We start from the raw sequence: 25,305 nt of genomic DNA on the forward strand, positions 1-25,305 counted from the left end.
AAACTATATTAAAAACTATATAGATATATATAAAATATGTATAAATAATAAATATAACATATAATTTTTACCTAAATTTATTTAATATTAAAAAAATTTAATATCTGTAATTTGATTAATTTAAATTTTTCATAAAAATATAATTTATTTGTTAAACATTAAAATATTAAAACAATAAAAATAAAATATGTGCAGTAACAAAAGCTTCATGTCAGTTATAGTAAAGTGTGTAAATCGCATAAGTCTGTCTCACTCGAACTCATAAAGTATGACTGACATGACATTTTTCCTACTGTAAATTATATATTAATAAATATTATTTTTTGTCAATAATATAGACAAACTTACAAGGAAACAAAAATTTGTTTATATTTCATTTTCATTAATAATTGTACCTATTACTTGTTAATTATAAAATTATTAAATATTTATATTAGTTTATTATTTATACATAAATTTTTATTTTTTAATTAAAATTATGATAATTTAACATATAATTTCTTTGAAAATATTATGTTAATATGATTTTGTAGAACAGATTATTAGCTGAAAATTTTCAATTCAAATTGACGCAACTCTATTCTAACATTGTAACCAAAAGCTATTCGCCTACTGTACTGTATGCAAACTTACTCATCATGCGGTCATTATTGCCTCTCAATACCTGATCACCCTGCCCCCAAAATTCATAAGGGCTTTAGGTACCAGGTCGTAACATCAGCTTATCCTTCTTAAATATCTTAATTCTTTTCTTAACATTACCTAACTGAATGGGCACACGTTTTAAAATGTTGCACTTAGATATTTGATGAGTTAAAGATATTTCAAGTTGACAAATTTTTTTTAAAATATGTTTTCACACATTTAGACCCAAATGTTCGTTTTTCTTCGTATAAGTTTAAGTTTCTGTTTAACTAGTGATGCTTTCTAAAATAATTAGCATCTGTGTTTTTTATGGTCTTGAGTATCCTATTTTAAGTTCTTTCTATTTCTAACAATAATAGAACTTTATAAATTTAAAATTGATTAAAAAAATACTTCAATTTTATAAAAGTTACGCTTTCAATTTATTTTATTACAATTATGTAAATTACAAAAATTTTAATTTTTAAAAATTGTACTGTCGCGTACAGTAACTGCAAATGCGCGTGGTCGAAAGGGCTAACACCAGTCAGATAGCAGTGAGCGCTTCCGGACTTTTCACTGCTACCTGACTGGTATTATCCAGTTTGACCGCGCATACTGACAGTTATTGTACATGGCGCTTCAATTATCTTCAACTTTTCGATAATTTTTTATATAAAATTTGAATAAAAATTCAACTTCAAGGGTTCATACCACTTTAAACTTTAAGCGTCTGGATCGAATAATCCACTCTCCGCTCGACTGTATGCTTACTACAAGACAGTCAAACAACAAAATAGTCTAAAAATTGAAAATCAAAATTTTAATTTTTGAATCATACATTTCTGCAGGAAATTGAATGGCGGATCTTTTTTTTCCTTTAAAATCTTTTTGTATAACAAATATTTTTGAAGATAATGACCAAAAACTGAAAATTTTAAACTTATTAAATTAATTAAATTTTAAAACATAAATCATCATATCTTTGGTAATTATTATTGGATTTAAATCAAATTTGACATACACCTTCTTTTGGTTAAGAAAAGGCAACGACAAAATCAAAGAATCATCAATTGTTTAACAATTTTGATTTGTTAATTAAGAGAGGTTAGAAATTCTACTTTCTTAACTTTGCTGATAAAAAGTCTGCGGGGAATTTTATAATTCAGAAAACTTTCAGTGAGGCATTTGTTTATTAGCATTCAAGGAAGTTTTTTGCAAAATTTCAAAAAGATTAGTTAAAAACTAACGAAAACATGAATGAATTAAAAAATGTGCTCGGCGTTAAACATAACCACGTCAACCCTATATACTCACAGATGTATACAGCTTCTGTTTTTTCTTCATAAATTCAAAGTTTCAATAAAAACAATAACAATTGAACCATCTATTAATTTAACAATTATTTAATAATTAAATTATATTTGTTTTTACATTAATAATTAATAATTTAATGAGTTTTATTATTGTAATATTTAAAAAATAATCAAATTAATGTAAAAACAAATATAATTTAATTATTAAATAATTGTTAAATTAATAGATGGTTCAATATTGTTATTGTTTTCATTGAAACTTTGAATTTATGAAGAAAAAACAGAAGCTGTATACATCTGTGAGTATATAGGGTTGACGTGGCTATGTTTAACGCCGAGCACTATTTTTTAATTGATTCATGTTTTCGTTAGTTTTTAACTAATCTTTTTGAAATTTTGCAAAAAACTTCCTTGAATGCTAATAAACAAATGCCTCACTAAAAGTTTTCTGAATTATAAAATTCCCCGCAGACTTTTTATCAGTAAAGTTGAGAAAGTAGAATTTCTAAACTCTCTTAATTAAAAAAGCAAAATTGTTAAACAATTGATGATAATAATTACCAAAGATATGATGATTTATGTTTTAAAATTTAATTAATTTAATAAGTTTAAAATTTTCAGTTTTTGGTCATTATCTTCAAAAATATTTGTTATACAAAAAGATTTTAAAGGAAAAAAGATGCGCCATACAATTTCCTGAAGGAATGTATGATTCAAAAATTAAAATCTTGAATTTCAATTTTTAGACCATTTTGTTATGTTTGACTGTCTTGTGAGCATACAGTCGAGCGGATTATTCGATGCAGACGCTCAATTCGTTATTATACAATAATTTATAAATAATTTTATAAATGTTATATTAATATTATTAACATAGATTAAATTTCAAAAAGTTTCAAATTGAAGTTGTAGAAAAGTTGAATTTTAATTAAAAAATATGAATATATAAATATAAATATTTTTTACCACCCTAAACAGTTTTTAAAAAAATTTTTAAATAAATTATTTATATACCATTTCTAAATATTGCTAAATGTTAAATGCAATTTTATACATTCCAAATAAACATTTTGAATATAAGATGGCAATATCAGGGCTCGAACCAGTGAAAGTATTTAAAAATACGGACTTTACGGACCAAAAATTAAAAATTACGGACCATTTACGGACCAATTACTGACAAAAATATAACTAGTCCGAGTCAAATAAGAGAACATTTTCAAGAATTTTTAATTAAAATTCTTCTTAAAATCGATTATTTTTAATAATTTTCGAAAAAGTTCTTTGACGATTTTCAAATTCATTTCTTTACAATATTCAATTTCACGAAATTTCAATTATTCGTAAATTCTTCAATTAAATATAAATATTGGAAAATATAATATAATATATATATTATTATATTAATTATTTATATTATTTATATTAATTATTATATTAATATATAATATAATATTTATATATAATATATATAAATATAAAGAATTATATCAACAAATTTTTTAATAATTGAATTCTGTTGATGAATGTTAATAAAATTTTTATGAATAAAATTATATTAAAAATAATTGAAATTCTGCCATAAATTTTATTATTTATGAAAATAATTGAATTATGGCTAAGAAATTTATATAAAATTTGTAAATAATTGAATTTCTGTGAAATTTTTATTATTTTCTGCAAATAATTAAAGGTTTGTGTAGAATTTTATTAAATTTTTTTTTAAAGAATTAAATTCTTTTGAAAAATTTTATTAGAATAGTAGATACCTATTAAAAATCATTGAATTGAGGAAAATTTTTGAAAATAATTGAATTTCTACAATCATTTATAATTTCTCTAAAATTATCCAAATTATATCGTACAATTTACGGACTTTACGGGCATTTTTCAATCAAATTACGGACTTTACGGACTTTTTTTCCAAAAAACAGACTTTTACGGACTTCAAGCAAAGTTACGGACTTTTACGGGATTTACGGACCTAGTTCGAGCCCTGCAATATAGTTTAAAAAATAATTTTTTGATGCTTGTGCTTCGAACCAGAAGTATATAGTAACTTTAAAAAAGTTTAGTTTCAAAAACTTCGTTATTCATATTTTTTAATTAAAATTCAACTTTTCTACAACTTCAATTTGAAACTTTTTGAAATTTAATCTATGTTAATAATATTAATATAACATTTATAAAATTATTTATAAATTATTGTATAATAACGAATTGAGCGTCTGCATCGAATAATCCGCTCGACTGTATGCTCACAAGACAGTCAAACATAACAAAATGGTCTAAAAATTGAAATTCAAGATTTTAATTTTTGAATCATACATTCCTTCAGGAAATTGTATGGCGCATCTTTTTTCCTTTAAAATCTTTTTGTATAACAATTATTTTTGAAGATAATGACCAAAAACTAAAAATTTTGAACTTATTGAATTAATTAAATTTTAAAACATAAATCATCATATCTTTGGTAATTATTATCATCAATTGTTTAACAATTTTGCTTTTTTAATTAAGAAAGTTTAGAAATTCTACTTTCTCAACTTTACTGATAAAAAGTCTGCGGGGAATTTTATAATTCAGAAAACTTTTAGTGAGGCATTTGTTTATTAGCATTCAAGGAAGTGTTTTGCAAAATTTCAAAAAGATTAGTTAAAAACTAACGAAAACATGAATCAATTAAAAAATAGTGCTCGGCGTTAAACATAGCCACGTCAACCCTATATACTCACAGATGTATACAGCTTCTGTTTTTTCTTCATAAATTCAAAGTTTCAATGAAAACAATAACAATATTGAACCATCTATTAATTTAACAATTATTTAATAATTAAATTATATTTGTTTTTACATTAATTTGATTATTTTTTAAATATTACAATAATAAAACTCATTAAATTATTAATTATTAATGTAAAAACAAATATAATTTAATTATTAAATAATTGTTAAATTAATAGATGGTTCAATTGTTATTGTTTTTATTGAAACTTTGAATTTATGAAGAAAAAACAGAAGCTGTATACATCTGTGAGTATATAGGGTTGACGTGGTTATGTTTAACGCCGAGCACATTTTTTAATTCATTCATGTTTTCGTTAGTTTTTAACTAATCTTTTTGAAATTTTGCAAAAAACTTCCTTGAATGCTAATAAACAAATGCCTCACTGAAAGTTTTCTGAATTATAAAATTCCCCGCAGACTTTTTATCAGCAAAGTTAAGAAAGTAGAATTTCTAACCTCTCTTAATTATCAAATCAAAATTGTTAAACAATTGATGATTCTTTGATTTTGTCGTTGCCTTTTCTTAACCAAAAGAAGGTGTATGTCAAATTTGATTTAAATCCAATAATAATTACCAAAGATATGATGATTTTTGTTTTAAAATTTAATTAATTTAATAAGTTTAAAATTTTCAGTTTTTGGTCATTATCTTCAAAAATATTTGTTATACAAAAAGATTTTAAAGGAAAAAAGATGCGCCATACAATTTCCTGAAGGAATGTATGATTCAAAAATTAAAATCTTGAATTTCAATTTTTAGACCATTTTGTTATGTTTGACTGTCTTGTGAGCATACAGTCGAGCGGATTATTCGATGCAGACGCTCAATTCGTTATTATACAATAATTTATAAATAATTTTATAAATGTTATATTAATATTATTAACATAGATTAAATTTCAAAAAGTTTCAAATTGAAGTTGTAGAAAAGTTGAATTTTAATTAAAAAATATGAATAACGAAGTTTTTGAAACTAAACTTTTTTAAAGTTACTATATACTTCTGGTTCGAAGCACAAGCATCAAAAAATTATTTTTTAAACTATATTGCAGGGCTCGAACTAGGTCCGTAAATCCCGTAAAAGTCCGTAACTTTGCTTGAAGTCCGTAAAAGTCTGTTTTTTGGAAAAAAAGTCCGTAAAGTCCGTAATTTGATTGAAAAATGCCCGTAAAGTCCGTAAATTGTACGATATAATTTGGATAATTTTAGAGAAATTATAAATGATTGTAGAAATTCAATTATTTTCAAAAATTTTCCTCAATTCAATGATTTTTAATAGGTATCTACTATTCTAATAAAATTTTTCAAAAGAATTTAATTCTTTAAAAAAAAATTTAATAAAATTCTACACAAACCTTTAATTATTTTCAGAAAATAATAAAAATTTCACAGAAATTCAATTATTTACAAATTTTATATAAATTTCTTAGCCATAATTCAATTATTTTCATAAATAATAAAATTTATGGCAGAATTTCAATTATTTTTAATATAATTTTATTCATAAAAATTTTATTAACATTCATCAACAGAATTCAATTATTAAAAAATTTGTTGATATAATTCTTTATATTTATATATATTATATATAAATATTATATTATATATTAATATAATAATTAATATAAATAATATAAATAATTAATATAATAATATATATATTATATTATATTTTCCAATATTTATATTTAATTGAAGAATTTACGAATAATTGAAATTTCGTGAAATTGAATATTGTAAAGAAATGAATTTGAAAATCGTCAAAGAACTTTTTCGAAAATTATTAAAATAATCGATTTTAAGAAGAATTTTAATTAAAAATTCTTGAAAATGTTCTCTTATTTGACTCGGACTAGTTATATTTTTGTCAGTAATTGGTCCGTAAATGGTCCGTAATTTTTAATTTTTGGTCCGTAAAGTCCGTATTTTTAAATACTTTTACTGGTTCGAGCCCTGATATTGCCATCTTATATTCAAAATGTTTATTTGGAATGTATAAAATTGCATTTAACATTTAGCAATATTTAGAAATGGTATATAAATAATTTATTTAAAAATTTTTTTAAAAACTGTTTAGGGTGGTAAAAAATATTTGTTTTACTATTTGCATCAGGCATCACAATTGGTCCCCTTTTGCCCTTTTTTCAATTTTGACATTTTTAAAACAAGTAAGAATATTTTTAAAAACATTTTCTGAAGAAAATAAACCTTATTACATTAAAATCGAATCTTTTAAAAAACAACTCTATGGAATCGATGTGATAAAAATTTGAATCACATGCGAAATTGTATAAACAAATTTTTTAAAGGTATTAAATATTTTCTCTTGAAAATTAATACTTGTGGTTTCAGAAAATTATATTATTAGTAATAAAATTTGAAGGTTTCAAATGTTACTTAATATGAATGCTTATAAAATATTAATATTTTTCTTTTTTTTTTATTAAAGATAATTTGGAAGAATTAATTTCGACAGATGGGAAAATAAAAAAGGCTATAACGAACTTTTTTGCTGAATATTATAAAAAAGAACAAGAGAAACGTGAAGAGTTTCTTTCTGCTTTAAATCTGAAAAATAGTGGATCTCAATCTCTTATAGAATTTGCAGATGAAAATGGATTTTTGCAATCGATGGTCTCTGATAATTTAGAAGTTCTTCCCAAAAATATAAGTAGAGAGAGAGCTCATTCTTCTCTTTACATGTCAAATACACTTCCACAATCTGAGAAAGAGAATATATCGCACAATTTAGAATTTAAGAACATAGTAGATCCTGTTCTTCCTTTACCAAATTCATCAGTCGAAGATCTTTCTTTTGAACCTAACCCCAAGAGAAAACGAATTTCTTCTCAGGAGACTGAAGAATCTGCTGAGATTATTGCAGATGATACTAGAGTCTATCGTGAAAATGTGTGTACACTCTTGGTTAATTTAGGATTAAAAATTATTGATTATTAATAATTTAATTTATATTATAATTTATATTATTAATAATGATAATAACAATAATTAATTATTAACTCTTTTACTTTGCAGGAGATTACTGAGACTTTGGAAAAAAGCATTAAAGGACGTGCAGTTATAGAATACTATAAACTGTATGATTTCGATAATCCAATTATAATTCTTTTAGCTGAAGTCATTGTTGAGGATGAATATAAATCGAACACAAATACAGTGTAATTATCGTATTTATATAATACTCTAACTAAGTACTTTAAATCATATTAACTTTTGTAACTTTTTTGTTTTTTAGAATTTCATGCGTCCGATTTTCAGAGCTTGCTAAGCTTATTGCAGATGCTTTTCCTGGTGAAATTTCTGTATGTATTAATTTTGTATTATTAACGTAAAAATGTATAAACACTATAAAGAAATTAAATATTTATATGTTTCAATATTTTGCAGCAAACGTATTATATTAGCTCTAGTAGCAGAGGCAAAGGAAAATCTGCATCGGGAAAACTATATGATCAATATGCGAATTTCAACAGAATTTTACGTAAAGTTAAATTAAGAGAAATTCGACCAGGAAAACGAGACACAGTGTTCGAGCTTTCTAACGCCCAAGGAGATTATCCCATTATTCCTGAGGACACAATAAGTGAAACTGAAATTCAAAAAGATTTGCTATTCTTAAAGACTTATACTCAGCCTTGGGGAATTGTCAAAGAAAAATGGTCAAATACATGTGCGTACCGCATGAATGACTTGCGCAATTGTTCTAATGAGGATCTACACAAAAAGTGCTCTGAATATTTGTCTTTATATCCTGCAATAAGTCAAGTCCACGGTCACTTGTTGGTATGGAAATATTTATTTATAATTAAATTTGTTAGAATTACATGAATTTGGAAAATTTTTATGTTTGATTTTTACTTATATATTTTTCAGTTGGAGAGTGATTTCGATGCTTTGTATAAAAATGCCTCCAACAGAGTTCTTGAAAGATGGTCAGACTTTTCAAAAAAGTTAAAAAGCGAATTATCCAACCAAAAGTCAAATTTGGAGGTAAACTAAAACAATTTTAATTTTAAGATTTCTATTTATGAAATGAAGCAATTAAATTATTGAAACACATATTTAATAATTTTAAATATTTTTAGCATCGGACATTGAACTGCTCGCCGCATTTACGAAATTATTCCTAATCATTTCTGTCAGAGTGAAGAATCAAAAACCATGGCGAGCTTCTCGAGCTGAAATACAGGAAGGATTCTTTGTTCATATAAAGGTAAAGTTTTCTAATCTACTTTTAAAATTAATCATTTGCAAAATATTTTATGTTTCTCACTGTCATATGCTGTAGATGATTGATGACTTTGAAAAGGTGGTTCAAGGAATGAGAAACACTGCACTACAACGAGGAACAACGCTTCAGCCATTTCCACTATTGTTGGACCAACTTTAAGTAAAATTAATTCCAGCTATTTAGTAATCGACGGTACACCAATCCTTGTTGAATCACCTTTGCGGGCTTTGGAAATTACATTTAAAACTTATCACGCATTATATTGCAATTATCCAGTCGAAAGTGAACGTTTGTGGGTAGTTTTAGAAAAAACTTTATTTCAAATAGAAGAAGATTGGATAACCGACGCATTAAATAATTCAGAGATTCTACGATTAATAAATGTATTAAAGGTATAAAAATATTAAAAATAGTAGTGAGAAATGCCTCTTTGTCCAGAGTGTGAAGCTGCATTTGCTTCTATGGCAGCTATGTGGATTCATCTGTCGCTTATACATAATGCCGAAAAATCGTCATCATTTAGATGCAAAGAAAAGAAGTGTTTTAAATTGTTTTCCAATTGGTCAACATTCAAAAAGCATAACTTAAAATTCCATTTCAATAAATCACTGTTACAAAATCAGATTCGACAAATTGATACCACTGTTGTTGATGCTACAAATGAAAGTGTTGCATCTTCATCAAATATTACTATAGAATTTGTAGCATCAATGGAGGTGGATAATTTTACTAAGTTAAACACACAAATTCAACAATTATGTATTGAATTTTTTGTTAAATTGTATGCTAATAAGAAATTGCCGCGCAGTCATGTTCAAGAAATATTGGAGGATACAAAGGACCTTGTTAATAAATTAAGCTCATCAATGAGACAAAGTATTCGAGATGAATTAAAAGATTGTATAGAAAAAACCGATCAAGAAGAGAAATTTAAAAAATTTGATTCAATTCTAAACACTTTTTATAATGCATATTCTTCATTTTCAACTGAATACCTTCGTTTTAAAGTTTTAAAGGAAAGTGGCTACTTGATTCCTGTTGAGAGTTGTGTGATTGGTGATAGGGTTGATGACGTTTTTAAAAATGGTGTAATTGTAAAAAAGAAGATTGCAGTTCACTCCAATTTCATACCTATGAGAGACGTTCTGCAAAAAGTGTTTTCTTTGCCAGGCGTTTACATGAAAGTAAAAAATTATATGTTTGAACTAGAAAGGGAAAATGATTTTATTTAAAATTTTGTACAAGGTTTATTGTGGAAAAAAGCTTCAAAATTTTAAAGATAAAACTGTTTTTTCGATTTTTATATATTTTGACGATTTTGAAGTTTGTAATCCATTAGGAACTCATGCCGGAGTACATAAAATTGGAGGTGTGTACTTTAGTGTCCCATGGTTACCTCCGGAAGTAAGTTCACTATTAGAAAACATTTTTCTTTGCGCTCTTTTCACTCTTCTGATCGAGTTGATTTTACAAATCGTAGAGTTTTTCAAAGAATTATTGATTACTCCTTTCCTGGGTAAAAGTAAATGGAATAACTTACAAACATAGAATTTGTATCACTATAAAATTTGAAGGAGAAGACGAGCTTCTCCCACAATTTGGTTTCATTGAAAATGTTCTTCAGAATGAACATGGAGATATTTGTTTAGTTTATAAACGTTGTATAACATATGGCTTTAACAATTTATACCACGCTTATGAACTAGCTTGGACTTCCAAATTTGAATGTATTCTTTTAAAAGATTTAGTTACTCCATTTCCTGTTATCCTTCATCAAATTGGTGATGGTTCTTTATATGCAATTGTTAAGCACAAAATTTAAATAATTTATACCGTATATATACGTAATTATAACTGAATTAATTAATAATTATATTGTATATTATATTTTATTACATTAATTGTATTGTATTTAATTTAATACTATTAAATAAATTATTATGAAAAATAATTAATTTAACAACGTTTATTATTATTTATTAAACCCCAACTTTTTTAACTAGTTGTCTCAATTACTTCTACTTGCTATCACAGCAATATTGTATAGCTATCTTAAACATAAAAACTAATTCTAATAACAACACTATGTAGTTGCTCTAACAGCAAAGAAAAATTCTGACAACAGCATTCTGTAGTTGCTTCAAAAATATCAATTGATTCTGCCAACAACATTCTGTAGTAGCCTCAACCATACAGACAGATTCTGACAAAAACATTTTGTAGTTGTCTCAACCACACGCATTGATTCTTACAACAAACCAGTGTGGTTGTCCCAACCACACAAGTAGATTCCGACAACTACATTGGTGCACAACATTCAATGTTGTTGGGACAAACACAAATATAGTTGTCCCGTATTTTACTATTTATTGTGGTTCTAGCAACCATATTTATGGATACCACAAACAAAGAATTTTTTCCGTGTAAATAATTAGCAAAATTGCTTTTATTAAAACAAGTTTTAAAAAAAATTTTTTCTAATTTTTTTTTCATTCATTTAGAAAATCTTATTTATTTAAATTAATTACTAAATTATTATTGTTTATAATTATTTAAATTTATATTTTATGTAACACTGTTGAGAATTATACACTAAACACTTAGAACTAAGACGGAAAAATATCGCACGCACGGGGGATCGAACCCTAGACCTCGAGGACGCAAGTCGAATACACTAACCGCACAGCCACGCAAGCTTGGAAGTGATTTTACTTAAACTTCCTTTTGAATTATGGAAAGGATATAATTATACAGTGCTATAATAATGAATTTACTGTATATTATGTTTATATTTAAAGAAAAATTATTATAAATATATGTTTTATATATTTATATACATTTTAAGAAGACGTTATATATTAATTAATAGGTATAGCATAAAAATATGATAAAAATTATTAATATAATTATTTATTCATTATTATTTATTATTTATAATTTAATTATTTATAAAATAATAATAAAAATATATATTTATACATTTTTAAAAAATAAAAAAATTTTATTATTAATAATATATAATAGTAAAAATAATTAATAAATATTAATTTATTATTATTATGATATACCTATTAATTAATAATTAATAATATATTAATTAAGTGTTTGATGTTATTGTTGATGAATAATGTTTTTAAAAATCTTGGAAAATAGATTAGATTTAGATTTATTTATTCTTCATTGTACACTTTTTACAATTTCTATTCCCTGCATAACATTGTACATTATACTGTTGTACTAACATACAACACAATTTACATAGAATTACAATGTGTCGGTATATGTTTGTAAAAAATATTGATTATAGAATATGTAAGAAATAAAAGCTAATAACAAGCCAACACTTTATCACTAAGATACATACAAAAGTAAAATTAAAATAAAATTGAATTTGAAATTAACAACACTGATATCATAAAGTTAGCTTAAAGCTGTACACTGTTCTCAAGCAAAAATGAGATAAAATTTAAAATTAACAACACTGATATCATAAAGTTAACGTAAGCTGTAAACTGTTTTCTAAAGGTAACACTATTTAATATCTGTAGCCTCTTTTGCTTTCCTTTCGAATTCTTTGGTGTACTTGCAGAGTATCGGGATCGGTTCCGCTTTAAGGCAAGTAATAAGCAATTCCTGCAGATTAATACCCTATAGATCTCCTAGCCACTCTTCGAAATCTCTTACCAGATCCTGATTTGCGATTTCTTTCAGAACTTGACATTAACAGATATGGGCTACGTCCTCTTCCGCTTTTTTACATAACCTGCAGGATGTATCTTGATAGCCTTTGTTTCCCGACCGTCCTACGTTTTCACAACGTAATCTTGCCCATTGTTCCTTCATGTTCCTTTCAACATTTTTGTTTTCTAGATAATTTTCTCTTCCGAGTAAAGTCTTCCACTCTCTGTAACCTTTGCAGTAGGTCGAATTGTCAATTTTAGGCCAGTCTAACTGGATTTCCTGTTCTATTTTCGTTTTCATAAACTCAGCTATATTTTTACCAAGCTCCCTCTCGTGTCCTTCTTCACCCAGACAACGTATAGTTTCACCGTCTCCTACTGTCCTGAACGCTTTCTCGAGAGCCATTCCCCACCTCGATGGATTGTAGTTCTTAATTCCCCTAATTTCTTCGTTAAAGCAAATTTTGGGCCATCTTTCTTCGTCCATTTGTAAAATATTGGCTATGTACCTAACGGCTCTTTTTCAGTCTCTATCTCGAGGCTGTGTCTCCCTGACTCCATCCTCCAAATGTAACCGGGTGTTGTTTGATCTACGCCTAGTGCCATCTTCTCGAATCTCCCCTGAAATTTCTCCACTTCTTCATATCTTTGTAATCCCCAGATATCTACGCCATATAGTCCACCTGCTTTCGCAAGTGTATCCATTAGATACAGTTTGTTCATCAATCCCTGCTCTTCTCATGATCCCCCACGCTGCATTAGTAGCCGTTTTAGCTTTGCCTATTCTTTTTGCTAGATGTTTTTTGTGTGTCCCTCCCGTGGAAAACCAGAGCCCTAAGTATTTGTACAAGCCCACAATCTCAAGTTTGGTACCTCCGATTCTCCAGGATTCTTGTTTTTTTCTTCTGCCTCCCTTTCTGAAAATCATAAGTTTTGATTTATCGACGTTAATCTCCAATTTATTCTTGTTGACGAATTTTTCTAGCATCTTGATCATTTCCTGTAGACCTTCTGCCGTATCTGCTAATAATGCTAGGTCAACTGCGAATTTTTTGTGCGAAAATTTTAGTTTTACCTATTACTGTACCACCTACATTTTTTCTCTCCCATTCATCTTCCATATCTTCAATGAAAACGTTGAAAAGAGTGGGACTTAATGGGCACCCTTGCCTTACACCTCTTGTTGTCTTGAAGTCATCTGTAACTCCTTCCCCCGTTATTACTTCGTTCGTCGTCTTCGAAAAGATTTTTCCTATCATTTTCGTCATTTTCCCTTTCAAGCCCTTCCGCTTCAGTTTCTCCAAAAGAATTTGCCTATCGACCATATCAAATGCTTTCTTGAAGTCTATAAAAGCCACATATAGCTTCCCTTTTCCTTCTTTAGTTTGTTGTTAATTAAAGAATTTAAAACGAAAATATGGTCTCTTGTTGATCTATTCTTTCGGAATCTGGCCTGACTTTCTGTATACAAACTGCGGCTTTCCAACCAGACTCTAATTCTCGCGTCCATGATTCTTGCTACTATCGGTGTAAAATGTAAAGTCAGTTGCATGGCTTTGACCGCTTATATATTAAGTAATAAAAATCGCATAATATTGAAACAACTTGGAATCAGTAGCTACAACATTTCTACGTTACTGTAGAAAATGAAGGAAATACAAAAAAATTATTTCGAGAGTTATTAATTTTTGAAGAGAAAAAGAACATGTTTTTTGGCATCATTTTCACAGGGTCTACTTTGGTAACATGTAACTCGTTTAATAAGAGTCCTATGATGTTCCTGATTTTTTTCTATGTTCCTTAAATCTTTCTGAATAATGTTATTTAAACAAATAACCGTTATTATAATAACTTTTTGAGATATTTAAACGAAATAGTAGTCATGTTATCTTTGTTGGAAATTAAGGTACGAAGATGAGACAAAGTACACGTTACGGAGAATACGACACTTATTACGATTCATCAACAAAAGTTTGGAAAACAAATTATTTCAAGAATTTATTTGCAAAACTATATTCAGTTTTATGCTTTATTGCACCATTAGCGGTAAGGTGCACACCATCATAAACCATTTTCCATAGGCGTCAACATTTTAAATGCGATAAACTGTATTATTGTAGACATGAGCAGGTAAGTGAGGACTTCTGGTCACTTCTACCTAAACCTACATAAAATTTTGAATTTCTTAAGACAGAAAAAATATTTTGGGTGTTTACACCTCTATACATCCTTAGAAACCAGATCTTTAAAGTTATAAATCAGTTTCAACCACAGAAAAAATGACCAAAAAAAGGTAGTAGTGCTAAACTTGGAGTCTCGGACAAAAAGACTTACAGTAGTATGCACCTGACTGCTAATGGTGCAATAAAGCAAAAAACTGAAAATACTTTTGCAAATAATTACTTAAAATAATTTTTTTTTCAAACTTTTGTTGATGAATGGAAATATTCTTGCTTTTTCCCATCCTTTTGGCAGCGACCCTTGATCTCAGAGACCGTTCAATATCTCATGCATTTCTGTTCTCCACTGTTCTGGAAGTTCCTTGAAAAATTTTACCGTCGTTCCGTCCTCTCCCGCTGCCTTCCCGTTTTTTAATCCCACTATCGTCTTGGCTAGTTCATCGTACGTGATAGGCCTATTTAGGTCCTCTTGCTCATTATCATTTTCCTCTGTAGCTATTTCTATTGATTCACTGTTTTTAAGGTGACTCTCCTCTTCCGTCTGCGAACACTCGTTTCCCGATCCACCAAACAGGTCCATGAAGTGGTTTTTCCACTCTTCTTTCTTGATGCTTTTACCCTTCATCTTCTTTTCCTTAGGTCTAAATGCTCCCAAAAATCTTGGAAAATATTTTAATAGTTAATAAATCAAACGGTGTTGTTATTAATAGTGGCCGGTTTAATGACATTATAACAAATTTTGTTTGTTTTTTAACTCCTTCGCAGTACTGATTCGGTGTTACGCCAGTTTTCTGCCAGTACTGATTTTAATACTTTTTTAACTCCGACGTATTACTGATTTGGTTTTGGAGTCAGTATTAGTCCGGGAGGCGGCGACAAAAAATCAACGTCATCGAGTTTCGGGTTTAAAATATTATATAGGGATAGGTGTTGTCTAGAGCTGCAAGGAAATGTCGGTCTGCCTTGGTAGGACCTGAGCAGGTGCGATTATTAATCGCTCCGGTAAGTGTCGTTTTTACGTCATCGAGTTTCGGCTTAATTTCTTTTTTAATTTGTAGTACTCATTGAGTAGAATACAAATATGTTGGTCTGCCAGCTATTATCTTGGTAGGTACGTCAGGCAGACTAAAAACGCAGACTAAAAAAAGGTCCAATTTATCGTCATCGAGTTTCAACTTAAAAGATATACCAAATTAAAGCTTAACTGATGTATTTTCATAATATTTTGGTCTGCCAGCTGAAAACTTGGTAGGTTTGTTGGGCAGACCTAATTTGTTTGTACATAATGCATGGAGAGAAACCGCTTGCCCGCGCGCGCCTAACCTGGCCACACCTCCCTACTTTCTTACATTTTGCAACTTAACTTGAAAGAAATTTATTTTTTAAATAGATGATTTTTAGAAATATTATAGGAATTTAAGCCCTACAAATTAATTCTCTACAATTTTTTTTTCGTAAAAGTTATATGTTTATAATATGCCGTCGGTGTGAACGGGCTCTATCACCTTTTTTAATCTCATATGAAAAGCCTTAACTTTGTAAACGCTGTTTTGGATAATGTTTATTATAATAATTTTTATTAGAAACAAGTTTACATATTGAAAATGAAATGACATTTTAGAATATTATTCGTCATCTTCCGATGAGCTTGCATTTTCATTATCTGAGAAATCACTAGTATTTATCTGTTCATCTGGAAGTAAAATATCCTGTGCATTCAAAGGTGTAGGTTCACCCATAAACCAGTGAATTTGTAATGTTGAGTCTTCTGAATTAATAATCCATCCACAATCTTCCGGTTTTAATTCCTCGCAAATTGGTTCAGTTGCAGACAGCCACATAGAATTAATATATATAGCTCGTAGCACTTGCTGCTTTAAAGAATTCCAGCAGGGTGGTATATTTGCAGAATCGAATTTATGTATACATCTTTAAAGAATCTTCCTTGGGATTTTTGTGAATTATACTTTCTGCGAAAAATGGTAACTCTAGCAGTGTTGACGTCATGGGATTTCACTCCATACATTTGATTTGTAAATTTTTGAACTATTTCCATTTTTTCCTCATTTTGTACATCTGCAGGGTCAGTTAATTGAGAAAAAGCAACTTTGTAACTTCTGTTCGCTTTTAAAATTGCTAGCAGCCTCCCTTTTTCTTTAAATGAAGGATTGTAATCGCATCCAGTGAACGCATGTAAAAAGGGTAGAGCTTTACAAAGATCAGGATCCAAATTATGGAATAATTCTGTGCAATTTAAAGCTGAAGTCTTATTTCCTGCTGTCATCCAAATTTCTTTCGCTCGTAGCAAATGCATGTTACCCAATAATATTAATAATTATTAATATATCCGTGTCAGATGCTCGAATTAGGACGATACGATCCTTACAAATTTTATGCATGTGGAAGAAAATCCGAGTGTCAGCTTCTTCGTGGTTACATTTAAAATCAATCATTTCATTTTTTACTACCTTTGACTTTTCTACTTTGTATGAAAAGCATGAATCATCTACTGTTAAAAATACAGTTTTATCTTCTATTATCGGTGACAAATGGTTATTTGCCCAGTACTGTCCCAAAAAACGCACTAGAGCTTCTTTAAAACGGATGTTATTTAAACTTTTAATAAAATTTGTATCTCTGCTTTGTGATTTTCCTGAAATCTGGTATGGTGTGTCTTGCATGCCTCGTTTTTCTCGTTCGACATTTTTTATAGATGGTGATTTATATACATCGAAAATGACATGAATTTCTTTAGCTGAGGTTTTGCAGATTTTTTGTAATATGTATTCAGCTATTTTTCCATAAGTTTGAGGGATATTAGATCCTATTGTTCGTAATAAATGAAACCCATCAATAATAATATAAATTTGTTCATTAAAGTCCTGCGTATTTCCTGATACATTACTTTGAGAGCAGTGGCAAGTTTGGATTTCGATGTCTGAAACATGTCGCCATTATACTTTGATAGTACGGGTGGTATAGAGGTGCCAGTGGAAAAGACAAACATGTATTAACCCTCCGTCACACACATGAGAAAAAATTACGACTTTACACACGTTTAGAGGGAATCCCTCACCACATTGTAAAATAAGCAACATTACAACATAAACAAAGGAATCAACAAAAATTTAGTTTTAACACAAACTTACAAATATGTAGTAAATTGTTCTAAATTATAAAATCAATAAAATTAATTTTCGGTCTCAAAAATAAAAATTAATTACACGAATGCACATCTTCTAATGAATTCCACTTGACATGTAAAAATAATGTAATATTAACAAATAAGCAAAAAAATCATTAAACAATTCATTTTAATTATATTTATAATATAATTTTGTCATTAACCAACAGTGGAACAAAAAATGTTTTTAAAACTTGATTTTTTTATTTAACATAACCTCACTTTTTCGAGTTTTTTCTGTCTTTAAAGCTTCATAATTAAATATTAATTATGTTTAAACTAAATGTTTTTTTAGAAATGTGTTGAGGAGTAAATTGTCGAAAGGTATAGAAACTGATTTTATTTTGCAATGAGGAAAACAAAAGTTATTTAAAAAATACTGAAACCGTAGAGGGAATCCCTCCCTAGGTGTGTGACGGAGGGTTAATATCAATACGATGTTCCAAACTAAGTGCTAGTAGACGTCCAAAAAATATCTCTTTCCATTTTCAGATGAATTACTTTGTCTCCATTATTTTGTACTTTTCTAACTGCTTCAGAAGCAAAATTGAGTATTTTATTATTTTTAATTGGTTTCTCGAATCTTGTTGGATCAGTATTACATTCGTTGATGAATTGAAGTTTTTGTAATTCACCAGATATTAAATTAAAAAAATAAAGCTAACTGATAATATACATTTTCTAATTATAAAGAACTATATTAACTGTTAACATTTACTAACATTATTAATATTTCCATTCTTTGCACTTTATAATTTTTCGAAAAGTTCAAATCTGCTATTTCGAGATCTTGATTGCTCGCTTCAAATCTTTTCAAAATCGAATGGTCATCAGTAATCTTTAAAGGAAAATATTTAATTAAAAATTAAAGCTAATTACTAATATATGTTTTCTAATTGATAAAGAAATATATTAACTGAAGGGTGGCGAATCAAAACGTGTCTTACAGGAAGCAAAAAAAAACTCATGTTTTCTAAACGTTTTATTTTAAAACGTTTAGAAGTTTAGACACGTAAAGTGTTTTATTTTTCTGTAAACTTTTCCTTTTTTTGTCTTTTTTAAGTTTACAATTTATAACAAAATATTACTTGGCATATAATTAAATAATTTATTTACTTAATAAATACTAAATTTATTTTTATTTCTCGTTAGAAAACAATAATTTTGAAAAAAATCAAAACGAAAAAAAATTTTCGTTTATTTGAACGTTCAAAACTTTAGAGACATCAACTAGTACAATTTGTTTAAACATTAACGTTCTATAAAATAAAGCCTAATATAAAACCTGCAGTGAATTTCCCATTGGATTTGTATTTTCCAAAATTTTGTGTGTTACAAAAGTCAATATTTTATTACGTACATTATCATTTTCCGATGAATTTATTTCCAAATATCTTCTTTTTAACGCTGTAACTCTTCGATAACAATCCATGTGAAAAACATGTTGATCTTTGTCTTCCTCATTCACTTGTAAATCACCATATTTCAAGCCTTTTTCTTTACGAATTTTAATTGTAGAGATACATTTTTGAAATGTAGCTTCATTAAATTTGCTGATTTTTTCGACATTATTCACTGTATTTACATTTTCATCACTTTTTCCTCGAGATTTTCTATGAACAGCACGTTCAGTTTTGCAAATAAAGCAAGTTTTCGTTTTCGGCATCACAGAAATATATTAAATAAACGGTTAATTGTTAAAAACGCAAAACTATTTTAATTATGCCATCTTGCAAAACTATCCGTACAATGTCTTGGTCAAAAGACGACTGATTTGAAGAAATTCACGGGAAGGAAAAAGGATAGAAAAATATACTAAACTTTTCGAAAAACTTGAACAGATTTTGTAAAAGTGCAATAACATTTTTCCCTTTAACGCCTTACCTTGCAAAGAAATGGTATTGACGCTTTACCTGCAATTCGGCAAAGTGGAGGCCTCATTTTATGATGCTACCAACCCAAGCCGGATTAGGCGCGCGGGCAAGCGGTTTCTCTCCATGCATTATATACGAACAAATTAAGTCTGCCCAACAAACCTACCAAGTTTTCAGCTGGCAGACCAAAATATTATGAAAATACATCAGTTAAGCTTCAATTTGGTATATCTTTTAAGTTGAAACTCGATGACGTTAAATTGGACCTTTTTTAGTCTGCCTGACGTACCTACCAAGATAATAGCTGTCAGACCAACATATTTGTATTCTACTCAATGAGTACTACGAATTAAACAAAAAATTAATCCGAAACTCGATGACATAAAAACGACACTTACCGGAGCGATTAATAATGGCACCTGCTCAGGTCCTACCAAGATACGCTCAGGCAGACCGACATTTCCTTGCAGCTCTAGACAACACCTATCCCTATATAATACTTTAAACCCGAAACTCGATGACGTTGATTTTTTGTCGCCGCCGCCTGGTCTATATACTCCCAGAACTGATCGGGTTCCGAAAGTCAGTACCGACGGTCAGTACTGAGTCAGTACCATGCCGGTGTTTAACTCCGTCCTAACTCCGGACATTTCTACTTGGGATGCGCTGTTTGTCGAGCGAGCGAAACATAATGTGAAATTTTGTTAAGAGGTTAGTGTGCTTTAGAAATGTTCGTCTAGTTCTAATGGTTAATACACGGAAAGAAAAAGTCCGTCAACCATTAATGGATTAGTATATTACTTTGAGACGGGACTCTTTTTCCGTTGATGGTTACTTAACTTTACTTAACGATTGAAAACGAGTCATGGATTGATTAGAATGCCAGTATATGTGACCAATTGTTTTAGATTTAATGCCGAATTGTTATCAATGGCTGTTTGAATGTTTACGAATCATTAGTGAAAGTTTGTGAAACGTTAGTTGACTCGTATTCTAAATCGGCGCTCTTCACTAGCGCATTGTTGCGCAGTGTACCGATGCGCATTTCTTCCGGTTTCTCTATAGTCCATGTGTTTTTGCTGTCTGCTATACATATCCCTATATACTATTATGTGTAATGTGAATATTTAACTTAACTAATAATTTGCAGTTGAATTGCGTCTAGAAATTGACCTCGATAAAAATATATTTTCTTTTATATTTCTCGCTAATTAAAAAGTAGTTATTAGTGCAAAATCATTTCTCACAAGTTGTGAAAAATTTTGTTATTTGGTATATAAGAACAGTTCGCTTCTAAACTTAAAGTGTTATAAGTGTGCGTTTCTACGTGTAGTTATTATAAGTGCGAAAATGTGTTGGTCTAAAGCGTCTAAGAGTGTAAATAAAATATCGGAACTGTGCAACGAAAAAAATGTGTTCATTCTGTACCAAATAGTGTCTAAAATTAGGGATAATTCTGAAAGAAGTTGAATTTTTTGAATGCTTTTGATAGTCATAGAAAATTTAATAGACAGTTTTCTAAATTTTAGTGAACGAGTTTTATACATTGATGACAGCTTTCTAAATTTTAGCAAGCAACTCGTCACTGATTGTGACTCAAAGTATGTTATCCATTCAATGATTTTGTGTCCCGTCTCAAAGTAATATACTAGTCTATTAATAATTGATGGACTTTTTCTTTCCGTGTATATTCTGTCTAATATCTTTAGATAGTAAAATTAAATATCCAAGATACTTGTCTTACAGTTCACTTTCATAGATATTGAATTTTATCATCCTGGGTATTATAGGCTAATATATTCTGTCCAATATATTTAGATAGTGAAATTAAATATCCGAGATACTTGTCTTATAGTTCACTTTCATAGATATTGAATGGTAATATCTAGATAGTAAGCCTTAATATCCATTTTGCTTCCTCATAAGGAAGCTTTGCATTCGTGACGATTTTCAATTTTTCAAAAGAAGGTTATATGGACTCATTTTCATCTATAACATATGTATATTCAATTCTGAGCAAATGTCCAGATGTATGTGTGTGTGTGTGTATGTCACAAAAATTGTGTACAAATTATCTCAAACAAATTTTGATGGATTGTCTTGAAATTTTGCAGGTTTATTGCAGTCATTAATACCTAAAATCTGACCCAAGGATTTTCAAAAATATCTAAAAAAAAAAATTTTAATACAATTTTTCTAAAATTCAAAAAAAAAATTTTTTTGTATTTTTGTAAATAATTTTTTTATTTGTTAATATTTTAATTAATTATTCTCAAAATTACATTCCTGAAAAGAAAACGAATCGATTGATGTATACAAAGTATATTTTTTATCAAAATTTATAAAATTAATAGAAATTTTTCTTTTTCACAAAAAATTCAAATTTTGTATTTTTTCATAATTTATTTAATATTAATATTTTTAAATGATTATTCTATCATAAAAAATAAGCAATTTGCATATGAAATAGAGGTGTGCATTTAATCGAGTCGAACCGAACATTAATCGACTCGACAACAGAAAATTCGAATCATTTCGAATTGCAAAAGTTTGCAAACCGCAATATAATTACATTTAATTTATGAATATATCTTGCTGCATCAAAAAGAATTTCCTTAAGAAGAATGTATGCTTTGATTGTTATGCTTTTGAAAAATCATAATTTGGTTTTCATGGAGATTTGTACCTAAAATGAAGTAATGAATATATTATTAACTTTAGTAAATATTTTATATGTTTGATTGGATTCTATCCCGATTCTATGCGATAAATTTAATTTTATACATATGTTTAGATGGAGTTTGCTAAAATTTTGTAAGTGAATTACGTCACGAATTTATATTTTATATGTTGAGGAAGCTAAATGGTCATGAAATGAACAACTTGTTTCTCAGTGTGGTCATGATTTCTGATCATTACTTCTGACAAGTCACTGGCCAGAAATTCTGGTCACAATCGGAATATCACTTAAGTTCTTAAACTTGCAGTTATGATAAGTTATTATCTAGTCACCGTGGCTGCGTTGTAACGCAAATGCGTTGTGTCTCCAGGGTCTAGGGTTCGATTCCCAATGCGTGCGAATTTTTTATTCTTATATTTAAGTGTTATTGGTAGAGTAATTGTTCATTAGTCTTAAATATTTGAATAAACACAAAAATATAAATAAATATGTAATTATAAGCAAAATAAAAAGAGCCAGGAAAAATTATATTTTATTCTAGATTTTGAGCAGAAAACTGTCCAGTTACTGGTCAGTTACTTGCCAGATTATCTAACCAGTGACTGCTAAAGCAGCGCGTTACATTTCTAATCAATCACTTGCCAGATTTTCTGGTCAATCACTGGCCAGAATCCAGAAAATCTTCCCAGTAACTGGTCATTGTAGAGTTTAAATTTCTACCTGGGTAGATTGACTAAATTATTCTATTCAATTTTCAAGTGACAACCCTTTGCGCATGTATAAATTCAAAGAATACAGTTAGACCGTCCAGATTAGACTGTCCAGATGCGTCTAGTTGGGACAATCACTGGATTCCAGACTGCCCCGAAATTTTTCTACACGGGTGTTAGAAAAAGAAGAATATTTTCAAGAAATGGTAGTTTATAGAAAAAATTTCAATGAAAATTTTTCTTGTAGTTGTTTTTTAATCTACAACTACATTATTTCTGAACATTTTTTAATGTACATTTAATGTGACGTTAAATTGTAAAATCTACATTTTTGTAATTTTAATAGTTTATTACAACCACACTGAGAAAACTGGATATTAAAAATCTTAATATACTAGATATTAAGAAAAGATGCTAACGCATATCATCCAGATGTTATGGTTTAATATCTCAGATGTTAAAAAGTATAATCTGTAAATGTGAGGTTATGTTTGAACAAGTCTTTTTCCAATATCTTAGATATTAAATTTGAACATCTAAGAAGTTTACATAGTTCACTGTCACAGATATTGACCATTAATATCTAGATAATAAGGCTTAATATCTATTTTTCTCAGTGCATACAAAGTAAAAAATATGTTTTTTTTCATTTTAATTCACTTTCAATTCAAGGATTTTAGAAACCATTAAGATTACAAAAAATTGTAGTTATGTTCAATAAAAGCAACAAACCATTGAAACTACAAAAAATTATACTTTGATTTAATACTTAGTAGATATAATCAATGGTAGTTCTAATAATTGCAAGTTAATGATTGTAGTTACTATATATAATGCTAGTAGAATGGTAGATATATAGTAATAATAACAAATAATAAATATTACTAATAATAATAATAAAAATAATAATAATAATAATAATAATAATAATAATAATAGATAATAATAAATTTTTGAATATCAGAAAGAAAAAAGAATCTCTAAAGCTGCTGTAGCAGCTTTAGAGACTCTAGTTTATGATGAAAATTTTCAAGAATCAGTGTATAGTGAGGAATTTTTCGTTTATTATATTTACGATGTTGGAGCTGATAATAATAATACTATAATAATAAGGGGACAGGTCCTAAAAATGTCACAAAATGACTTCTGACTGACCAACCCTAAGATTTTTTATGACGTTTCTCTTTTTTTATGACTTGGACATCTGTATACCTCAAGTGGACACAGATGCGCTCCACAATCATATACTATATAGTATGTATAGTATACAGAACCGAATAATTTTCACCCAAAAAGAAAAAAAAATCAGAACTTTGTTACTAAATTGCTTTATTGAGCAGAGAAAATTTTTTTTCATTCTTTCACGCTCGTAGATTATTAGAAATCTATTCACTGTATACTATACAGAGGGAGGAAAATTTTTGCAGTTGGCAGTTTTATTCCTATATTCTATTTTTAACGTTTTCAGTTTTCTTCAGTATTTCGTTTATTCTTGTATTAGTATTATTATTATTATCACTATAATAATTATTATATTATTAGATTAATTATTTACTATAATAAATATTTTTTCTATTTTTGTAGTATATTTTTATAATAATATTAATAATAACAATAATAATGATAATTATTATTATTGTTTCTGAGTTAAACAATTATTGTTATTTTTATTATTATCATTATTATTACTATCATAATTATTACTATTATTATTTATAGAATATTTTTACCATATTTTAATTATTGTTTTTGCTACTATTATTATCATTACTATCAACAATTCGCGCGCTGAAGCACGCGGCTAACTTTTTAGATTATTACCAATTTTAAAAGTAATAGAATTTAAAAATTTGTAATTCACATTTTTGTTCAAAACACTAAAAAATTCAATTTTGTAAAAATTACAAATAATTGCAGAAATTCAATTATTTTCAAGAGTAATAAAATTCTTCTCATAAAATTCAATTATCTTTCAAATTTAAAAAAATTCTCGTCTAAATCCCAATTATTTTTATAAA

The 25,305-nt window shown here is 28.0% G+C and overlaps 1 protein-coding gene across 1 annotated transcript in view; it reads left to right on the plus strand.

Moving 5' to 3' along the window:
* Nucleotides 1–9,175, plus strand: part of LOC122499514 — a 28,045-nt gene extending 18,870 nt beyond the window's left edge. The window contains exons 2-8 of the mRNA XM_043607920.1: nt 7,177–7,637; nt 7,764–7,906; nt 7,984–8,050; nt 8,136–8,531; nt 8,622–8,738; nt 8,834–8,961; nt 9,037–9,175. Of these exons, the coding sequence (XP_043463855.1) occupies nt 7,177–7,637; nt 7,764–7,906; nt 7,984–8,050; nt 8,136–8,531; nt 8,622–8,738; nt 8,834–8,878 (1,229 nt within the window). The 3' untranslated portion in view covers nt 8,879–8,961; nt 9,037–9,175. The remainder of the gene's footprint in view (nt 1–7,176; nt 7,638–7,763; nt 7,907–7,983; nt 8,051–8,135; nt 8,532–8,621; nt 8,739–8,833; nt 8,962–9,036) is intronic.
* Nucleotides 9,176–25,305: the final 16,130 nt, after the last annotated feature.

This window comes from Leptopilina heterotoma, unplaced genomic scaffold (genome assembly GCF_015476425.1).
Source record: "Leptopilina heterotoma isolate Lh14 unplaced genomic scaffold, ASM1547642v1 Lhet_100, whole genome shotgun sequence".
NCBI classification, from domain to species: Eukaryota; Metazoa; Arthropoda; class Insecta; order Hymenoptera; family Figitidae; genus Leptopilina; species Leptopilina heterotoma.